A 21,967-nucleotide genomic window follows, 5' to 3' on the forward strand; every position below is an offset into this window, starting at 1 on the left:
GAAGGCGAGCTGGCTCTGGGCTTGCCTGGTTTTTACTCCGAATCCTAATACTGAATCGGGGTTGTTTTTTTTTTAATGTCAGGGAACTCTCCCTGCCCCTAACCTCAAGGGTCTCTGAGAGCCACATGCCAGTTGTGGGCAAGGCAAAAAGCAACGCGTGTGGGCAGCCTGAGGCAAACTTGAAGGGAAGCCATGGACGCAACTTTGTAGGGTGGGTTGTGTTGCAGATGATACACACACCATACTCCATCCAAGAAAGCAAGAAGCATTGCCATTGGTCAAGGACACATTTCAGCCAGATAAAAGCATTCAATGAGGGTGCAGAGCATGGGCAGTGTGACCTAGCTAGGTAGGGGTGAGACCTGGGATAAACCCCAGAACTGGGTAGGGAGAAGTGGGCCACCAGGTTTTACACAGCTCCGCTTTCACCAGCTTTATGCAAAAGCAAATTTGCCTAACAGGCAGAGGCGGGTACCTTTAAATAATTATGAAGAGAGGATTCGGGCAAGTGGAGCTTGTTATGAAGAAAAGCTGCAATTAATAGAATCTCCTTTTCCATAGTTATCCAGGTACAGGAACTATGTATTCTACATATGACCAAACCAAAGTATGTTCAGATGACCACATTATTAAGGTGCCAGGTATAGTCACTGTTGCGTCTATTAGATTTGGGAGGTGAGGATTAGTTTTTAGCCATATGTATTAGCTGTATGAAAGACAAAGATAAATAGAGATACTGGGGCAAATGCTAGTCTTAAATCATGCAGTATCACATATTATACTGCAGCTGGGTCATCCTTAGAGAAGGGGGATTGATCACCTTGGGGTTTGTGTACTGATCACTTCCCTGCAAGAACAGAACGGTGTTCCCTGCAAGAACATGTCATACTATGTTAATACTTATGGTCACTGTACATTAAGGAACAATTTGCATTATCACAAGAGTATGAAATTCAGTAACTATGAATACCTTCCACTTCTCTTGCAGGACTGGCACTGTTTCCAATTTTATTTTCAATTTTTTTCAACATATAGCCATCCATACCAGCATAAAGACACCTCCCTTTTATCTTCTTTCCCCACCCCCATTTTTAAAATCAGAAATTATTTTGGTAGTGGGACAAAATGTTAGCTTTCTTTTATATTGCTCCCTCCCACTCCTGGAAAGCATATATAAACAGATAGTATTGTTGATGAGAGCAAAGGCTAAGAATCAGCCATTATCAGTGACTAATATTATTTCTAATAAACACACAGAGTTTGCCCAATTTATGAAATATACCTAGTATTTATAGGACTGCATACTCATGTGTTCTCCCCACAACCAGACAAAGTTCAGGTCCTTCCCTTATTTAAGCTTTCCAGTGGAGAAGATACATGCATGCGCCAACTCCCAGTAGTCTCAGCCAACACAACTGTAGCCCAGAACATCTGGAAGGCACCAGGTTGCAAAGGCTGCAGTAGGAAACCCTGTTATATTTGGTAACACACAGGCACATACTCAGATATATAAATGTATATACCATTCATACATGAATAAGAGCATAAGTGACAATATGCTTTTATAAAACTTAACAGCAAGAGAAGAAAAACAATGCAATGCACAATACACTGAAGTCATAAAGTGTGCGACAGCTGAAAGCAGCAAAAGTACTCCGTTCTTAGTTTTTAATACTTAAAAGTTGCAAAACCTGAAAAAACAGTTACAGCATTGACATTTTGTGAGAATTACATCCTTGAAAGGAATGAAATAATCTCTTCCTATGTACAACAGCCAATGATGCTTTCCCTTAAATATTGCTTTTAATGCTATGTCCTTAGTTGTTCAATTACATTTCTTCACAACAACAAAATAATTATATAAAAGCAACAATTTCCTTAAGGTAAACATTTCAGATGTTAACAGTGTGATTCTGTTAAATGCTAACTGGGTGAAGGAAGGAGTGGCATTTATTAAAGAGAATGTTAATCATAAATGCTGGCAAAAGTTCTCTGAGTGGCGATGGAAATATTCTGGACGTCAGGAGTTTTCTCCCACATTTCTGTAGCAGTAGTAACATTTCAAGGTGGGAAGTGTATCCTAAGTCTTCAGTTAGCATCCTGTTCATAATCTGCCTTACTTCCAGCCGTTCACAGTTTTAGTGTGCATAAGGCAAGCCACTCCAGGAGCTCAAATTAAAGTCTTGCAGCCATTGGTTTGCTTACAGGTATCCTACATTCTGTAATAGGAATACAGAGTGCATTAGTTCTGAGAGAGAAACACTCTACCATCCCTTTACAAAAGCTGTTAAAGAAGTAAGACAAAAAGTTATGCAGAGAAAGGACGTGTTACAAAACCACCTCTCGGAATTGGAGCTTAGAAGGAAGCTCTATTTTGGACTGAGAAAGGCAAAGAAGCCTCCATTATGGAACTTGGGCAGGCAGGGCGTGTTCAAGCAAAAGCTGCTTGCAATCAGCTGCTACACCTCCTGGTAAATCCACTGATGTAGTATGTCTTTGCCACCATTACTTCCCTCAAATAAAATAGGTAAACTAAAAAAGGTAAACTAAAGAGTATCAGACATATACTCCTGAAAATGTTAAGCCAGGAGGCAATCAGCTGAAATGTAATCAAAAGCCTGATTTATGTTATAGTGGCCACTTGCAAAAAAAACCCCAATAAAAACCATTTACACTTGCAAAAATTACTCCTCTTCTTCCTCTCCCTTTCCCCCCACAGCAACTAGACACAAAGTCTGAATGGCCTGAGGCCCCTGCCAGAAAGGCCAAAAGGATATGCTGAATTCCACTCTAAGCTAAATAGGAAGAAGAAGAAGAAGAAGAAGAAGAAGAAGAAGAAGAAGAAGAAGAAGAAGAAGAAGAAGAAGAAGAAGAAGAAGAAGAAGAAGAAGAAGAAGAAGAAGAAGAATTTTAGATGCCATATTTTAAAATTTCCAGGATGCAACTGTGACTGTTCTAATTATTAAGCTCAGATTTGGCCATAAAAGCTGCTATGGAGAGTGTTAACATTTTGGAGACCATACATTATTCACTCAGTCTGTATTCCGATGAGTTATTGCAGGTCAGAGATGATCTTGACAAGGTGAAACTCTGTCAAGACAATATTGCAAGTGCCCAATTTTCAGCATGCTACATTTTACATTTGAAAAACAGCTCCTACTCTTGGAAGAAGTTTACAAACTGTTCAACTACTGTTGACTTGGGAAATAACAAACAAAATGCAAAGTCTTGGCAAAAAAGCTCCCTCAGATTTCATAATACAATGGTACGTCTGGTTGCGAACGGGATCTGTTCCGGAGGCCCCTTCGCAAGGTGAAAAACCCGCAACCTGAAGCGCCATATATGCGCGTGGCACGATTTAATGCTTGTGTGCATGCGCGAAGCACGATTCAGCACTACTGCACGAGCGGCGAAACCCGGAAGTAACCCTTTCCAGTACTTTCGGGTCGCCGCGGGACGCAACCTGAAGCAAACGTAACATGAGGTATGACTGTACTCTCCATTAGCAGAGACACTTACCAAACATTCCTGCGGTTCTACTTAGAGCTTCTTTCCTTACAGTGTAAGTGAATCCTTCACTCCTGGGGAGAAAAGGACAAGAACTGAACCATATAATTAATGCATTCAGCGTTCTGAGTCCAAACCTACAGAAGCCCCTCCTGACCGAGATTAGACAGGCAACCCTCCTTGCTGAATTTCTGGCACTACTTATTTGTGCAATCTCTGTATAATTTGTAAGAGACTTTATACCCCAACTTCCTTCTCAACAATTTTGTACTCACATTTTCGTTCTTGATGCAACGCCTTGTCGCACGAGAGCTGCCAAAGCATTTTTCTGCATGTCTGAGGACAGGACATCGTAACACTGTGTGCTTCCTAAACAGGAGAAAGGGGAGCAATTAAAGCTTCTGTTCTTTTACCCCAAGTGCTAAGTAAAGAATTGCGTAATCCAAAGACAAAACACACACCTGCCTCGAGAAGCTCAGAAGCAAAGCTTCGGACTCCAAATATAAACTGCTTCTCCATAAAGGCCTCATTTGATTCCTTTAAAAGGTACTTGCATATTATCTAATGGAGGGAAACCCATTAACACCTTTGGTTAAGAAGCACATTAACAAAATGATCATCACTCTTGCATGAATAGTCATTGGAAAACTAAACCTGTAATAAAAATGTAACATTCTGTGTTGAAAAATACTGTACATTTTAAAGAGTTGATCTGCTTTCTAAAGAGCTACTTCCAAGGGGCAGCCGGATTGGATCTCTCCCACCCCACCCCCCTTTGAATGCTAAGTTCCTCATGCCATATCTCAGTTTGTTTTTGAAAGCCACTGGGTTTCAAAGCAGTTTGTCATATGGCTTTGGGGGGGGGCGGCAGGGGAGAAGATGCTGTCACAAGAACCACAATAGTTCTTGTGAAAGAAATATATGGGAACCCACATGAGGGCAGGGGGAGCAGAGCTGTAAGCGCTGCACAGCCGGGCTTCGTTCCACAGGTAATACCAATTTCAACTTGTTTATTCAATTTTTGTTTTCTTTAATAAATGACACCACCCAGTTAAATTTTAAATGTCAGCTTGATCAGGAGATGCAACCCTAAGTGGGAGAGGGCATGTGTTTGTTTGCCTTCTAGTAACATCTGTGCTATAAGTTTAAACCTTTTTTCTCAGGATGCTCAGGATTCATGTGGACCACCTGCTTCCATATAAACACCCACATGTTAAGATTTTCACCACAGGCCCTTCTCATTTTCTGCTTTTTAGATTTATCTTTTTTTTTTATCCTACCAAAGGCCCTTCTCTGTGGGCCCCAGCATCAAAATATTAATAAATAAGTCACTCCCCACGAAAGGAATAGAAGGAAGACTGGTGAAAATAACATTGCAGTTGATTTTGTACCTGGTAACCTTCCACAAAAGGCTTGAACATTGCTGTCAAGAAAGAGATTATACTGCTTCCTTTCTCGGTAACGAAAACTTGCTGGGATGTGACTTGAACTGCATCACATTTTGTAAGCAAGAAACAACCTTCTTCAAAATCCTGGGGATTAAACAAAAATGGTTATATTTTTTTAGTGGGTTTGATACCATGCAGACAATTACAGATATTCAACACCTGTATTTCTCCAGTAAATAGGTCTAACGTATCTCAAGTCTGTTTCTAACTTTCAAATTATACCTAAATGGTATCTCGATGAAAATGTATTTCAGTTACTAAGGTTGCAGCGAAGACAGGTGGTTTTTTAAACATTTTATAGTAGCTGACTCCTTTGGTATCAAAACAGTAATATAATTTTATTCTATAAAAATAATATGATGCATGATAACGTTAATTGCATGCAGTGGAGTCTGGTTACACAAATCAAAACCAGTTTTTCAAGACAAGACAGCCAAGGCATACACACTCTGGAACTGGACCTATAAAATTCCCTGCAGGCCCTCAAGTAGAGCAAGCATGTGTGTATTGTACAACCTGCCATCTGAAGAAAATAATATCTGTGTACTGGACTCTGGCCCACAAAAGCTGAGGCCGCATATTTTGTCACTGCTTGTTTGTCTGCAAGCAGACAAAATTCTGCAAACAACAGCACATGGGATGCACAACCAAAAGTTTTGAATTATGCCTCTAGGTTACATAAAAACTCTAATTGCAAACCAAACTTTAACTGTTGGAAAAACTAGTTAGAATGTATGCTTGTTAAATGTATGAATTTCAGAATGGGAAATTTCATTTAAATCTATGCTCCAAATTGCTTTAATTCAATCTGCTTAACAGTGATCATTATAATCAGGCAATCCACATTGCCTGTATTACACCCCTGGATTTTTTAGCACCAAATTAGCTCCAATGGAACAGCTGTTCCCAGCCAGCAGCAGAAGCTAATTCTCAGTTTGCATTACGCAACAACTGCAAATAGTCCTGCTTGTTTGTGCACTTTGCACACTACATCAAGATTAAGAGGCTGGGATTTGTAATTCAAAGCAAGATGCTCCTTGAACATCTTAGAACCGAACACTCTGCACTCTTAGATGGCCAAGCATTCCTGAGATTTTGTACTGAGAGTGCATGAAGTGCAGTTGAAGACCTGACCTTTCAAGATGCAAAGTGGAAGGCAAACAATTCGTTATTGGGCTTACACAAGAGCAAATTGAACCACAGAGTAGTATGTAATTATGGCCGTATTAAGAACGGCACATGGAAGATAGATCAGAGAAAGTTTGGGCTGAACAGACTTCCCCTGTTAAAAACTAAAAAGAAGGAAGAAAATAATTGTGCATGCACTTCTAGCACAACCAAAATGGTCTTCCTCCGCACCTTGATGGGACAGAACATAAGTGTAAAGATAAAAGCAGCCCAAAACAAGGGGTAGGAGAGGGAACACCACCCCAAGTGAAGAATAAGACACATCTGTAAGGCAGGGATGGGGAACCTGTGATCCTCCAGATTGGACTACATCTCTCATCATCCATGCCCACTTGTCCTACTGGCTGGGGCTGATGGGAGTTGCAGTCCAACAACATCTAGAGGGCCACAGATTTCCCATCTTTGCTCAGGGGATGTGAGTAGGGATAGTGAACTGACACTCTCCAGATATCTTAGAAGGACAGAGCAGTGTGGCAAGGTCAGTGATAAAATGCTGGTAACAGAGAAGCAAAGATAAATGTGGTGTGTGTTTGTGTACACACAAGGTGTATATGCCACCCATTAAAAATATATTTTAAGTTTCAGACCGTTAAAGTTTCAGACTGTTAGTTGTCAAGCTCTTTCAGGTGTATGTGTAAAAGTTAGGTTGTGACATCTAGAATGAGGCTATCATCCCTGGCCACTGGCGATGCTAGATGGGACTGATGGGAGTGGATTTTGGCCATGTTGCTTCCAGGAAAAGAGGGAATCGCATATAAAAAAACTCACTCAAAAAGCAGGGGGAAATTACAGCCAAAAATGCTACCAACAGAAGATCATAACAGCTTCGAGATCCCTCTCTCTATTCACATTAGGCTTCACTATTTAGTGAAGTCATGAGAAACTCCTGTAGATATTAAGCTACCAGGACTGTACACAATACTTTACCTTCAGGGGTATTCCAGGAAAGAATATAAACTCGTCAGAGAAGACATCACGCCAGAAAGCAAAATTGCTATAGACTTCCTCTGGAAAACAAAATGCAACTGCCCATGAATAAACCCTTTTTTCGAACTGTTTCACTATTAAAAGAGGATGTCTGCAAGGTGCTCATTTTTTAAGATAATAATGTATGTTAAACGATGGCATAAAAACTGAACACGTACACAAGAATGGCAGAGTCACTTGGAAATGGTGGGTGCAATCATCAGAAGCTACTTCTGCGGAAAGTCTACTGAAATGACAGGGGATTTCACAAACCCGAATTGTTGTTGATGGATTGCTGTTAACCTTAACACTAAATTATGCAATGGAAGTTGCCAGGGCATGCACCCCATCCCCTTCAATCAACAGCTGCTGCAGAATTAGTTCACCAAACAAAGACAGTTCACTGGCATACATCATAGCTGTTAAATTAAGGATGCCTTGAAGCATGACCAAGCTAGTCAGGTCACGGGAAGTGAAGCTGCTATAACCACAGAGAGCCACTGGGCATTACCTTCATGAACTGCAAACTAATGTAAGCTTCACATTTTATTTACACTTAACTAGTCTGCATGCATGATGAACACTAGATCATGGTGAATAGGTATATTGGGTACATTAACTTGCCAGCTTCCAGTACAGCTTAAAATATGGGAAAGCACTTTATAATTGTGCTAAATATCTGAACAATCCATTTATATGTTTTAAGGAAGAGGGATGGATAAGACATAAACCCTAATCCAGAGCACAGGAAAAGGAGCAGGCACAAAATGCTCTTTATACCCTTTCCCAATCTGTAGTTCATCCCGACCTGCTCTGTCTAATCATACATAAAATGCTTGGGGAACAAGGGAATAGCTCCAAAAATCTCATCACACCACATTTGCTGTTTAGCAAATGACATAACTGAATAACAGGAGCAGATTTGTGGCTATACAGATTTGCTGTGTTAGACAATGAATTTACCTTTTCTAGAACAGTGTGTCATTTGCAATGCAAGTGCTACAAGGGCTGGTCGCACAAAGACGTTGAGCAGTTGGTTCCTGTACGACCCGCACATGAGGATGGCGAGCGCTTGCTTAAAGACAAGCTCTTCCGTAGCGCCAGCTTCCATTTCTTTGTCATTGAGAACCACTTGCCCGTTGACAAGGCTCACAATGTTGGAGTGTAGAGCAAGACTGGATCGCACAGCTTTGTCAGCACACAGATTATCTAGGAAAAGACAAATTAGGAGGTGGTATCAATTTTGGCATTTATTCCCATTTTAGCTTTGATTTTTTTCAGGAAAAATACCAAGGAAAGAGGCAGGAAAACTGAATTGTTTCAGCTAGTGATGAGCAAAATATGCCTGTCTCGTTCAGAGCAGGCTTTGCCTTTCTTAGCCTTTTTTTGGAGAATACTCTGAAGCAGCCGCCCAATCGCTTTCTGACAATTCTTCTCAAAGGCTCAGAAGAGCTAGTCTAGGGGATTTCCTCCACTGAGGAACATAGGAAGCTGAACCAGGCGACTGGTCCATTGAGCTCAGTATGACTTACAGTGAATGGCAGCAGCTATCCAGCATTTTCAGACAGGGGACATTCCTGCTCCTACCTGGAGATTTCAGGGGTTGAACCTGGCACCTTTTGCATGAAAAGCAGGTGTCCTGCCACTGAACCACAACACTTCCTTATGTTCCTACCTTCCTAGGTCCCACTATCACTATCCCACTACATCCCACGCACTTGCAATTTTACTAAGTTGCTGGGACGGGGAGGCAGAGGAAGAAGACGAGGAGAAAAAACAAGCAGCTGGAGTGTCTTGCCAATTTCCCCCCTAGTTTTCCAGTTCTCTAACGTGAAGGCTTTTTGGATCCTCCATTGCAGTTCTCAGAATTTATACTGGAAATGCTGAAACAGCTGTGAAGTGGTCTTTGGCTATTGTCCCCCTTCCCTAACCTCACCCTACAGCTTGGTAAGTTTGGGAAAGGTTGGGGAAACAGGCAGATGAGAGAGCCGGCAGGTAACCATTCTGAGTGGAGGCAGAATTTGGAAGAGGGTGGAAGCTGGTAAGGACAAAGATATTTTGTAAACTGGCAACTTTAAAAAGGCATGCAATTATTATCTGCCTTCCTCAAACAATAAATGGGAAATTATCCTTGTTTTCAGACCACCATGGCTAGCACAAAGTCAAGTAACCTTCATATTCCACTACACTGCAAGGTAGTAAAAGCAATCAGAGCTTCTTCAAAATTAAGAGAACCGCAGGCTTATGATCAGGTGAAAGACGGAAATGTGAAAGTGGGAGAAAGAGAAGACCCCTGTTACCACAAGGTAAGAGCATCAATCGTATACTTTCAGCCTTTGTGAACCTTATTTATAGCGACCAATTAATAAATGACTTATGGAGGCTGGCAAACTACAAGAACCTCGTATTGCAGCTCAAAATTATGCTGGCTTCAAAGCTCAGGTATTTTTCATATTTGCATTTCCTTGTAGAATCATCTCTCCTGCCCTGAACCACATGGTTGCTTGAGCAGTCATGGCAAGACACTGGTATTGTATGTCTGCCATACAAACCTCAATTAGACTGTGTCCCATCCCAGCCTCAAGGCTCAAACAACATAAAATCAGCACAATCGGGTAGGGCCCTAGTGGGAGGACCTTTTGCTTAACCTGTGCATTTTGTGTTGGTGTTTTTTTTAAAAAACAACAACAACCACCTTGCTTTCTAGCATGCCTTGTTCTCTTTTATAATTGAGATGGTCACCACAAATATAAGTAACCTTTCCTGCAATTTTTAAATCTTTTTTATATTCAGGAAGGACAGTAATCATATGCTGTAGTAACATTCATGTATTTAGGGGTGGGGGTGGGGAAATCAGACTGGTTTTAAAGTCCTAAAAGGAAAATTCTAGCCTCCCACTGTTCCCAAACGCATAAAAAGTAACACAAGCTACATTGCTTTCAGAAAAGGAAATGTGTGTACAATGTTCATTGCATACCAGGCCAATCAAGGAATCCTCCAAATGTCTGAGTTAAACCTTTTAGCCAAAGTGTCTTTTCAACCAGAAGCTGAAAATCTATGGCTGGTAAATTCTGGAGTAGGACAGCAGCAACTAATATCCATGGGCTCAGAACCATGTTTTCTATTTGTAGGAGTTCCATTTTGTAGGCTACATCACAGGCAAATTGCTGGATTTCCTCAGATGGCTTTTGGGGAATATGCCTAAAAGGAAAAGTCTAGTGAGCAAAGGCATTCAAAGTCTTGTATTCCCTTATAGATTCAGTTTGCTTTTGTGAAATTTCTTTTTGCAAAGGATCTTCCATCCATCCCACAGGACCTCTAAGTGCCTTTGAGTGTGGGACCAGTGAAATTGCATTTATTTTTTCATGGAATCCCCCCACCCCCGGCAAGCAATACCTTCAAATCACAGATCGCACCAGTCTGCCATTGACTGAACCATACAATTTAAAAGTCCAGTGCTTTTTTTCAGTGTTGTCATGGTGCAAAAACATGGGTGCAAGGCATGGATCCTTATGGATCGATATAATTTTATAAGGGATTCCCTCAAAAACACTATCAAATCATAGGTCACAACTGCACCCACAGTATTGTTGTCATCCTATGCAAAAGTAATGAAGGTTCCCGAGTATCTCTGCCTTGGATACTCAATGTTTTCCTGATACTGGGAACTACTGGCTCTGTGTTTTTGATAGTGAAGTCTATACATTTTCATTTGTTGTTGTTTTTTAAAGACCTTGTGTAAAATCATGCCAATTCAAGAGGACCTGTTTTCACTTTAGCTCCAACTTTTACCTGGACCTCATAGGGGAAAAAATAGTGAGAGCACATGTGTGTGTGTTCACATATACAAATGCACACTTCCTCTGGAAAGGAAGTAACCTGGGGTGTGAGAGTAGAGAAACAACTCAAAAGGGTAGTGCCCATATGCCACTCTCTCAAACTTCCAAATGTGCCTACAGGTCTCAAATGGTGGGCGAATAATAATAACAGCAGCAGCAACAACTGGGGGTGTTTACTTTCATATGTAAAACTTAAGTAACAATATTTTGAAGTTCATATTAAGAAAGTGAAGTATGCTCATTGAAAAAGTATTTACATCTACAGGAAGTAATAAATGAGTTCAGGAATGCTTTATTTTGGGATCAGTATCCTCATGATGTATTCACACTGTAATGCCTCTCAAACACTGATATCTGACCAAGGCTGAAGAGAGGACCAATGAATGATCTAATAGACCTGTCTAATACAGTAAAATTATTACTAAATATCGTGATAAAAGGAGTAGCTTCACTACCCAGCTAATGAGCACTTTTAAATTTTACAGTGAAAAACAGACTCATGCTAATTTCCCATAAGCCATTAAATATATGTATATATATATCATACATTGTAATACCTTGGAACCAAGTTAAATGAACAGGTATCGATTCTCCCAGCTGCCAACGATCTGAGTGATACAGGCTGTCCAAAGAATATGTGTACGCTTCCAAAATCTTCACTCAGGATTTTCCTGGCTCTCAGGAGTCCCTACAAAGGATAAAACTCGAGACATGTGCAACAGCAAAGATACATGCAGATATACTACATTTATTATTTTATCATATCTTCTATAACATCAGTTTGCAATTTTCTGATTGCCTTAGGATCCTTAGCCTGTTCATCCTCACAACTTTGAAGTACATGACTATTTTTTTCTCTTCCATAGGAGGGAAACTGTGATTGAGGTAGGAAATTGCCCATGGCAATGTTTGGGGAATGTTTAAATGCAACACTAAGTCATGGTTGCATTTAAACACAGTCCGGGAATCAGCGTGCTTTCACATGAGTAGAATGTGTCCTTTTATTTAAAATGCATCTCTGGGTTATTTGTGGGGCATAGGAATTCGTTTATATATTTTTTCAAAATATAGTCCGGCCCACCACATGGTATGAGGGACGGTGGACCGGCCCCCTGCTGAAAAAGTTTGCTGACCCCTGGTGTAGCATTATGACCAAACAAGGACACAATGAATTTAAGGCCAAGGAAGATATAAACCGAAGAATTGATGCTTTTGAATTATGGTGCTGGAGGAGACTCTTGAGAGTCCCATGGACTGCAAAAAGATCAAACTTATCCATCCTTAAAGAAATCAGCCCTGAGTGCTCACTGGAAGAACAGATCCTGAAGTTGAAGCTCCAGTACTTTGGCCACCTCATGAGAAGAGAAGACTCTCTGGAAAAGACCCTGATGTTTGGAAAGATGGGGGGGCACAAGGAGAAGGGGACGACAGAGGATGAGATGGTTGGACAGTGTTCTCGAAGTGACTAGCATGAGTTTGGCCAAACTGCGGGAGGCAGTGAAAGATAGGGGTGCCTGGTGTGCTCTGGTCCATGGGGTCATGAAGAGTCGGACACGACTGAAGGACTGAACAACACAAGATATAAACCCAGAATAAATGCCCAAGATTCCATCCCCTGGACTGCAATAATTTGAACCTGCTTTCTTACCGATGTAGATTCTTTTGGTTTAGGGACTCCTAAAAGTTCGCGTGCATAAAGGGATTCTTCCAACACCCTGTCGTAGTTGATACTGATTGGGACAAGGTAAATGTCAAACAATTCCCTTTTAAGGAAAGGATCCATCACAATATTGAGGAGACCTGTAAGAAGAAAATTATGTTATTTAGTATGAAAGTAAATGCAAAAAATTCATGTAAAAAATAAATCAAGATTGTTTACAGAGCACATGATAAGCTTCCAGCATGCCATTTGTGCTGAACACACGCCTCACTTCTCAGCATAAATCGTCTAATTCTGCGACAAAGGCTGCAATTTTCTGACCAACATACCAAACTTTGGAGTCAAAGTCTTTGCTGTGCGGCTTCTTGTCCCCTCAAGATAGAATTCAACGGGAGCATATCCATTCTTTAGGACAAAAAGGACAAAAACATAGCCATTAGCAAACACAAGGGAAATCTGTTGACTCATTTTTAAGTAAGCAATCTAAGTGGTGTTTATTTTTATTTATTTTTTAAATGCATGTTTTAAAATAGCAGCTACTTGGGTGAAACATCAAATACAACCACCACAAATATAGTAAACCTGGGCAAGTATTAAAACTCAACATAAAGGAAATTTTAAAGCTATTTACCTTTAACATAGTTTTCACATATTCAGCAAACACTGCCCAGTAGAGTTTGTTACCGCCAAATGTACGTCGCATAAAAAAGGCACCTGATTTTCGTAGCAGCTCACCGACCAGTTTCATTCCCAAGAAATCTAGCGGAGGCACAGAACAGAGTAGCAAAGTCAATCGGTGTTTCAAAGTGGTACTCCATTCAGAAAGTAGAATGCAAAACACACAGAGATTTGGCCAACCACTTGTGTGGGTAGCGTATCAGAAACAAAATTTCAAAAATATATTTAGAGAATATTTGGAAGCAAATTATATAGCATGCATAGGGTGTTATACAACTAAGTCATAGAATAAACACCTTAGGCTGTATCCAAGGCTCCCATTCTGCTAGCGCAAAGGACATACACTAGTGGAATGGAACTTTTCCTTTCTCTCTTCACCCCCAAAATCAGCTGCAGAGAATTGGAAGATGCTTTGGAGATGATGGGGGGGGGGTGGAGCAGAGGAGAGAAAAGTTCTGCTAGTGCACATCCTTTGCACCACTGCAGGTCTGCTGGCACTCCTTTGGCTATGACCCAATGAAATCAATGGGCTTGCTATTGTAAGGGGTTTGTGTTACGGAAGCCTTGGTATTCTACCCTGGTTTTCTGCTGGTTGTGTCAATGTACACAAGCCTTTGATAAATGACATAATTGCATCTTACGTTTTACTTGCATCTTACGTTTTAAATGCTTATAATTATGCTTCAAGTATATTAACACTCCTACTTGTAATAGGGAGCTACCCTGAAGATCAGAAAGGGCGATCTTCACACTGGTGATCTCGTTCACAGGTTTTCAAGAACAAAATCCACTGCAATTTCCCTCGGGACGGGCTATTCTCCCTCCTACCAGGGGATCGAGGAATCCCTGCATTCATCAGTTCCCTCTCAATTTTTTGGCCTGACCTTGTGCAGCCTCCTTGCTGTACAAATCCATGGGAGATATCGCAAGCACAGTAAGACGACCAACACACACATTTATAGCAGTCTGATCCAAGCTCATGTTGGCCAATTCGGATTGTGCCATTACATAATTATGGCTATTTTAAGAATCTTTTGCTTAAAAGGAAATACTTGCCTATTCCCGCAGCAATGACAGGCAAAGCCAAGTCATAGGTGTACAGCACGTAAGACAGTAAGAGAAAATCGATGTAGCTGCGATGACTGGGCAGCAGAACAACGGGATGCTCTTGTATTGCCTGTTGTAACTAATGAAGAACAAAATGCCATTTATCACTATGAAGGAATCTTGAGTTGTCTTCTTCTTTAATCTCAGCACATGACCACAATATACTGCGCAACTATTTCAGATTTTTCCTTAGAGAAGATGATCGAATAATAAACTTTAAGGTCTTCTGGGAGACAGAAGAAATACCAACGGAAGAACGATGGCAAGGGAAACTTATGGAATATGCAGAGCTGGCAAAATTAACAGATAAATTACATGAAAAGGATAACAAAGACTTTAAAAGAGAATGGGAACCATTTACAACATATATGAAGAAACAACATAAAGAATTGGACTCACTGACAGGGTTTGAATAAACAAACAGAATTGTATGTAACAAAAAGTAAGATTATATGTATTGGGAAAATTTTGGGAAACAACACGCAGGGTGAGTAATATGGAAATAAAACAAAATGGGAATATGAGGGAAGTCCAGGGAAGGAAGGGGAGAAATATGGAAATTTGTTAGAGAAATGTTGTTAGAGGATGTATGCATGGGAAAACCGATATTTTTTTTTAATTAAAGAAATAATAAACTTAAGGCATCAACTTTTATGATGGCTTAAACATAGCAGAAGCAAGGAATCCTAGGACTTTTACATCATTTTAATTACTGTGGGTTGTATACAGTGGTGTGAATGAAATCAGCTTGGCTCACACAAGGTTCACCTAATTACCTACTATGTAAAGCTGCTGTCCTAAGTATCTCCCACAGATTGCTTGGGATTGCATAAAAAGATGACATGCATGCAAAGGCCTGCAGTAGCACAATCTTTTTATATTAAAAAGCTAAAAAAAGAAGAAGGTAAAGGACCCCTGGACAGTTAAGCCCAGTCAAATTTGACTATGTGGTGCAGCACTCAACTCGCTTTTCAGGCCGAGGGAGCCGGTATTTGTCCACAGACAGCTTTCTGGGTCATGTGGCCAGCACAACTAAACAGCTTCTGGCACACAGAACACCGTGACGAGTGCCAGAGTGCACGGAAACACCGTTTACCTTCCTGCTGCAGCAGTATCTGTTTATCTACTTGCGCTGGTGTGATTTCGAACTGCTAGGTTGGCAGGAGCTGGGACAGAGCAACGGAAACTCACCTCGCTGCACAGATTAAAAAAACAACCTGTTGACTTGTAGAGTTATTGGGCAATTGATTCCAACCCCATACTGTATTAACATTGGCATGAAAATTCATACAAACTAATGCTTGTTGATAGTTGCGTATCAAAAGCTGATATGAGAAAAAAATGGAAAAGGCGCTTCTACAAATAAAAAACATTTTTCCTTAGTCGTTTTTTATACATCTTAAGGTAAAGATCATGGATCCAAGGAGAATAAGGCTCCCAGTGGCTATTAGCTCTGATAGCTATGTGCCACCTCCAAGGTTGGAGGCAGTACACCTCTGAATATCACCAGCTGCTGGGCAGCACTGCAGCAGACATGTCTCTAGTGTGGGCTTTTCATAGGCATCTGGTTGACCACTGTGCAAACAGGGAGCTGGTCTAGATAGGCTTTTTGGTCCACTTACACAGGGCTTGGTGATTTCCCCATGAACATGGTAATCCTTTAATTATGGCTACAACCCAAAGGTTCTGAAAAGGCCACCCCAGGGACAATCAGTATGTCAAACTCTCACACTATAATGTGGTTACTACAGTCAGCATGGCCACACAGATTCATTCCGATTGTAATGGTATTAAGAGTTCTAACTGTTTCCATATGCCTTCATACACATACTTACTTTCTGCATGCCATCTTCATTCACACAGATGCTCTTGAAAAGGCATTTAAATATTTTGCTCAGTGTGAAAGCAAAAAACCGTATAGCTCCCATATGCATGCTATGCGCCATCTCATCGAGAATTTCTGTTGCTTCTTCTTGTATGATGTCAGGTGATTCACCTGTCTCTTTTGATAGCTATGCGAAAGATGAAGAGCAGTAATGAATAAAAACCAAATGTCTCTGACATTTTGAAGATTGTTTGGCACACAGTGGTCTAAAATTGCTTTGTATGTCGCAAGTAAGAATTGTTGAAGAGGTCTCTTGCAGCAAGAACTACAAGTGCAGGAGCAAAGGAAATTATGCCATGAGGCTTTAACAGCTGTGTGACTAGCACAAATTAAATAGGGTAATCCTTTTCTTTTATGGAAATATAATTATGGGGAAAGCCCCACCTGTTGATAAAGTTATAAATCCCTGAAACAATCCATTTCAAAACACATACGAATTACACAAATAATGCATAGGCCGATCCAATAAAACTCTCTCAGCTGAAAAGACCACCTCCACCTGAGCAAGACATAGAAAACAGTATAGATGATTATGCAATTTGAGGAATTTCTACTACAAGGGAAAGAAAAGAAACAAAATTATACCCTGAGAAAATCAAAGCAGTAGCCTCACGGGTAGAAAAAACTGGCAGTAAACAAGGGTGCTGCTCAAAGAAGACCTACAAATACATTAACTTCTGAAGTAAGAACAACTTTTTACTCACCTGTTTGATGACATATTGAACTTGCTCGGATTGCAGAACAATAGTTTTAATGGCACTTGGCTTACAGGGAGAAAGTTCTTTATAAACCACAGGTGTGTAGCATTTCATTGCATATCTGAGGTCACTGGATTGCCGCCTCTCTTCCAAGATATCTTCAAAATCATCTTTTTTCTTTGATGTGAGGTTTTTCTGCTGGGAACATAATGAATGAAGAATCAGACAGTAACTTAATCCATGCACAGTGCAATCCCATGCATATCTACTCCAAAGTTAAGTCCTTATAAAGTCAATAGGACTTATTCCCTCATAACTGTGTATAGGACTGCAGTCTAAATAACTTTCTGAGGTTTGCCAGAGAAATTGGTGTCATGACAGTAAAATGTCCAATTAGCAACATCTCTGCTATCATGAAATCCTTTATCTCTGCTGTTATGAAATCCAGTACCTTACTTTCATGAAATCCCTTATCTCTGCTATCATGAAATCATTTTGTAATATTTGCTTCTATTTAATTAGAGTTCAGCCTACACAAATGAGCCACAAGGCTTAATAGCTGAGTTTTACAATCAAGGAGCTGGCTGGCTGGTTTAAATCAGTATGGCAAATTCAGTTCTTCACATGGTCTTTATTGTCCATAAGGGTTGTCATCTGGTAACAAATGCTGCCATGAAAATAGAAGGTGCAATTGGCAACACTCCCCTTTTATACAAATATTAAAAGAGCATCAGAATCTAACTATAGTCTTAGCAACCCAGTGCTACCCACAGTCCCCAAGCTCTCCAAATCATCCTTTGCATATCCACTTCCTTCTTGTCAATAGCATACACAAATCCTTTGGCTTCTAGCTCCCTCGATGTTATGCATTGCCTCTGTCCTATTTTCTCCCTCAATTCCATCTCTCCATTGTCAATTGTTTCCTTGAGTACCTCTTTATCTGTCCATCAGTTTTGTTCCATGTCCATTCGGTAGTCGGTCTCCCTCCCCACCACAGCATACAGCCCCTACTGACCTTAAGTGGAGTTTCTTCAAAGCTTTTCTCCACCCTGAAAGCGTTGAAGCAGCATTGTCCCATGGACAGTTTGGAACATTCACAAGTTGGAATGTCCACACCAATTCAGCCAATAACTGTCAGTGACCTCACTGCCACAAGTGTACTAAAAAAACATTCTAACATTGTGTATGCCATCAAATGCCAACAGTGCCGTTCAGCTCTCTATAATGGACAAACCCTACGCCAAAGGATAAATGGACATAAATCTGATATCAGGAATCACAAGATAGAGAAACCAGTAGGAGAACACTTCAATCTCCCAGGACATTCTATACAAGATCTCAAAGTAGCTGTCTTATTACAAAGGAATTTCAGAAATAGACTGGAAAGAGAAGTGGCTGAATTACAACTCATTACCAAACTTAAAACCATGGAGAGACCTGGTCTGGACAAAGACTTTGAATTCTTATCTCATTATGCATGACAAAGCTATTTTTAGCCGTCTCACCCCTTGCTTTTTCCTGTAAGACCAACTGCAGTCGTTAACAGTCATCAACAGCTTTTCCACACCTATCAGCCAATCACCCATTCCCATCACCCTTCTGAGTAATACCCCTCCCCAGTCTCTCACTATATATAAGGGTCTGGTGACTTCTGTTTCAGTGTATCTGAAGAAGTGTGCATGCACACGAAAGCTCATACCAAGAACAAACTTAGTTGGTCTCTAAGGTGCTACTGGAAGGAATTTTTTTTTTATTTTTTTATTTTTGTTTTTTAAAAAAACAAATGCACTGATTTCTTTTTTTAAAATAATTTTTATTGATTTTAATTTAACACAAACATAAATATAACATATATCACAAAAATTTACCAACTCATTGACTTCCCTTCTTCCATATTATGTCTTCCTTACATCATTCTTTTTGTTTCACACAATTAATTCATTTCATCTCATTCTGAATTTATTTTGCTCCAACATTTTTACAGTTTTTTTTTACTATCACGCTTCTACATTCTTATATCTTCCCTTTTACTTTAATATTTTCTCAAATGCACTGATTTCTACAAATAGGAGAACTGTGCATTTCAAATTGTTGTGTGTGTCAATGAAAGAAGATTTATAGATTAACCTGCAATCCTCGGGAAGGCACAGTAGCTCAGTGGGAGAGTGCCCATACTGGATAGAGAAGATCCCTAAGTGCAAACAGTGGCATTGCCAGTTAAGAGGATCCCAGACAGCGGAAGATCCTTGCCTGAAACCTTGGACAGCCAGGCAGAACCAATAGTACCAGGCTAGATGCATCAGTGGTGTGACTATATAAGGATGCTTCAAATGTGTCCATATATACATTATCCAATAGTGGCTTCCTCAACCCAGCATGAGATGCATACGTACTCACAAGTGCTACTCACACTGTTGACCCCCCAGTATCTTCAGGTCTGTGTTGATGAACCGAAGTATACCCATCAAAGGTGTGTGGCTCTGTTCTGCATCTGTAGGAAGTCTTACACTAGCACTGGGGGCGCATGGTTAGGAAGGGGTGGCACAGGACTAAGATTGCAATCTTGTACAAGCCTCCATGGGAGCAAGTCCTACTGAACTCAGTCTGAGTAGACCTAAATAGAATTGCTCTGTCAGTCTTCCTGCTTCAGACAAGAACAACACTGCACAAGAGACATACTGGAGACAAAACTTGCTACTGCTATAGAAAACCCTTCTTTCCCTACTGATTTGCTTATTTGATGAAAAAAGGCTCCAGCATAGAATCATAGAATTGTAGAGTTGGGTCATCTAGTCCAATCCCCTGCAATGCAGGAATAAATAAATTTATACACATAACACATGTGCACACATCCCAATGCAATTTGAAAGAAAATGATTTGGAAAAGCCAGCCTAGATGACTGGATCCATTAAAGCACCACCATACTGCCATTAACGTAAAGACAGGACTAAGGCAAGGCAGTACAGAGGTGCTACTTTAACAGCTTTCCTGGCTTGCTGTAGTTTAAGCCTTTGACATTAAGCTCACTATTCTAGGATTGCAGTAGTCACAAATACCACCCCACTTCAGCTTCTTTTTTGTGGGAATTTTCTTTGACAGAGCACTGAAAACAGGGAATTATAAATAAAGAGTTTGTAATTAAAAAAATCCAAAGATACAGAACTACTGGTAGCTGTAAGGAGTGAAAGTTTCTTTGGTTACTACAGATTTATCTGTTACCAAACAGATAAACTATTCTCATGAGAATGCAGCCTTCTCTATTCTCAATTGGTTCTGAGTAGTGTTTGAAACTGAGATATGAAAGCTAGAAGCAAAATACTGTAGCACCTTAAACCTAGGTTATGGGCGCAACAACAGAATGTCTAGGTGTGCTTTTTTATAACAAGAAAATGTTATAAAATGTTATAACAAGCTGAAAATGAATGAACTGCAGCTAAAAGATTATCTTCATTTTTCACATGGTCTAGTCCAGGGTTAGGCAACCTAAGAAATGCCCTGTCGCAAAATGTGCCTAGAACAAAGGTAGTTTTGATCACTGCTTCTGAGGTGTGGTTGGCAGTACTACATTACATGTTAGGATTTCTACCAATTATAAGCACTGGTCTGTACAGGTATCTCCTCCTACATTTCAAGAGAGGGGTAAATTTTAGCATCTTGATAAGCCAGCTATTTGAAGGACTGTTGCAAGAGTACATACAAGTTCAAGTGTAATAAAACTGAGTGAAACATACTACCACAAAATTCAGCAATACCTGCAGCACTGCTTTATGTTCTGCAGCAGGATAGGGAATGTAGGAAGAAAATGCATGCACTTCCCTTTTAAGACAGCATTGTCCACCTTCCTTCAACGCAGTAAAAAACAACAACAACCCTTATGATCAAAGAAGCAGCTTGGATCCCCATTCATGTGCAATCCCTGCTGCCTGAGATTGCTCAAATCAGTTGTGTCCACATAGCTCAGGTTTATTCCCGGCACAAGAGTTTACCAAAGCTATCTGCTCTGGGAGAAGCAAAAGAGGCTTACAGGCTTTACAGTAGATGAGGGAAGGCGGTGGGGCGCCAGCCAAAGTGACAGTTCAGTGGAGCTTCCTGCCAAGTTAAAAACACTTATTTACCCTAGCAACTAAACTCACAGCCCTGCCATACACAGAGCCTATCTTCAAGCGACCATGTCAAAAAGGCTTCAACATACAGTATTAATGTCTCTAGTCTAACCGAACAACGATTCTTTCTTTCGGGATATCAGCGCCCATGCACAAAAGACCTTGCACTTCTGTGCTGCGACAGCCCAGTGAGCATGCCTGGCACATGAGCAGGCGGGCTCCACGTGAGGGCTGCATGCTTTTTATGGCGTGGAGCGGTGGGCCCCGAACAGCTGTCAGGGAGGCAGCAATGCAGCAGGTGCAGTTCCCCGTCTTCCTTTCCCCGTGTTCCAGCACTGAAAGAGCATGCACCCTGACGAACTGCAACCTGCCTATCATCGCGCGGACCTTCTGCCCACGACCCAGAGGGTGCGGAGACTCACGCGGAGGGGTCAGCGAGGGGCGGCCGCGCCTCCCTCCCAGCCCTGACGAGCAAGCAGGGCCCGCCCGCCCTCCTTTTCCCACGGGGCTTCCCCGCACACAATGCCGCCCTCCCCAGCCACGGAGCAGCAGCGCCGCCGCTGAGGGGACAGGAGGCACTCACCGAGTACATGGGGGTCCCTCGCCGGGCGGCTCCACCGACTGCAGCCGCCATGGCCAGCTTCTCCAGCCGGCAGCCGCCGTTGCCTGGCTAAGCCCTCTCCTTCCCAGCTGGCTCCCTCCTCCGGGGGCCGACAGAGCCCATGGACCCGCCCCTGCGCCCGTCCTCCTCGCCTCCCTGCTCGGCGGCTCTTCCAGCGCGGACTTCAGGAGGAGGGAGTAAGGCGAGACGGGAAGGGCGGAACTGCTCTGTGGGCGCCGCCATCTTGCCGGGGTGGTGGCCGAGCGAGGACAAACTTCCTTCTACG

General features: G+C 41.4%; 1 protein-coding gene across 4 annotated transcripts; it reads right to left on the reverse strand.

Moving 5' to 3' along the window:
- Positions 1 to 1,548: 1,548 nt before the first annotated feature.
- Positions 1,549 to 21,883, reverse strand: GNPAT (glyceronephosphate O-acyltransferase). 4 transcript variants are annotated; one of them, XM_033144237.1, is made up of 17 exons: positions 21,664 to 21,883; positions 17,992 to 18,136; positions 16,983 to 17,171; positions 16,229 to 16,405; positions 14,343 to 14,472; positions 13,240 to 13,367; positions 12,938 to 13,013; positions 12,597 to 12,748; positions 11,506 to 11,636; positions 10,087 to 10,310; positions 8,073 to 8,318; positions 7,071 to 7,150; positions 4,899 to 5,039; positions 3,969 to 4,068; positions 3,783 to 3,876; positions 3,520 to 3,581; positions 1,549 to 2,219 (listed from the first exon to the last, which is right to left on the reverse strand). In XM_033144237.1, exons 2-17 carry the CDS (start codon positions 18,052 to 18,054, stop codon positions 2,176 to 2,178), a joined length of 2,037 nt encoding a protein of 678 aa, XP_033000128.1. In that variant the 5' UTR covers positions 18,055 to 18,136; positions 21,664 to 21,883; the 3' UTR covers positions 1,549 to 2,175. The 4 variants fall into 4 exon arrangements, with proteins under 4 accessions (XP_033000128.1, XP_033000126.1, XP_033000129.1 ...); XM_033144235.1 differs by having other exon boundaries at positions 16,983 to 17,174; XM_033144238.1 differs by lacking the exon at positions 17,992 to 18,136 and having other exon boundaries at positions 16,983 to 17,174.
- Positions 21,884 to 21,967: the final 84 nt, after the last annotated feature.

The sequence above is a fragment of the Lacerta agilis genome, chromosome 3 (assembly GCF_009819535.1).
Source record: "Lacerta agilis isolate rLacAgi1 chromosome 3, rLacAgi1.pri, whole genome shotgun sequence".
Taxonomy (NCBI): Eukaryota; Metazoa; Chordata; class Lepidosauria; order Squamata; family Lacertidae; genus Lacerta; species Lacerta agilis.

Coding starts and splice junctions, on each gene's coding strand:
- GNPAT (XM_033144235.1), bottom strand. CDS start 18,054: ATGGGACAATGCTGCTTCAACGCTTTCAGGGTGGAGAAAAGCTTTGAA. Junction 17,175..17,991: donor TTGAAGAAACTCCACTTAAG/GTCAGTAGGGGC, acceptor TTATGTTCCCAG/CAGAAAAACCTCACATCAAA. Junction 7,151..8,072: donor GACACACTGTTCTAGAAAAG/GTAAATTCATTG, acceptor TTTGTTTTCCAG/AGGAAGTCTATAGCAATTTT.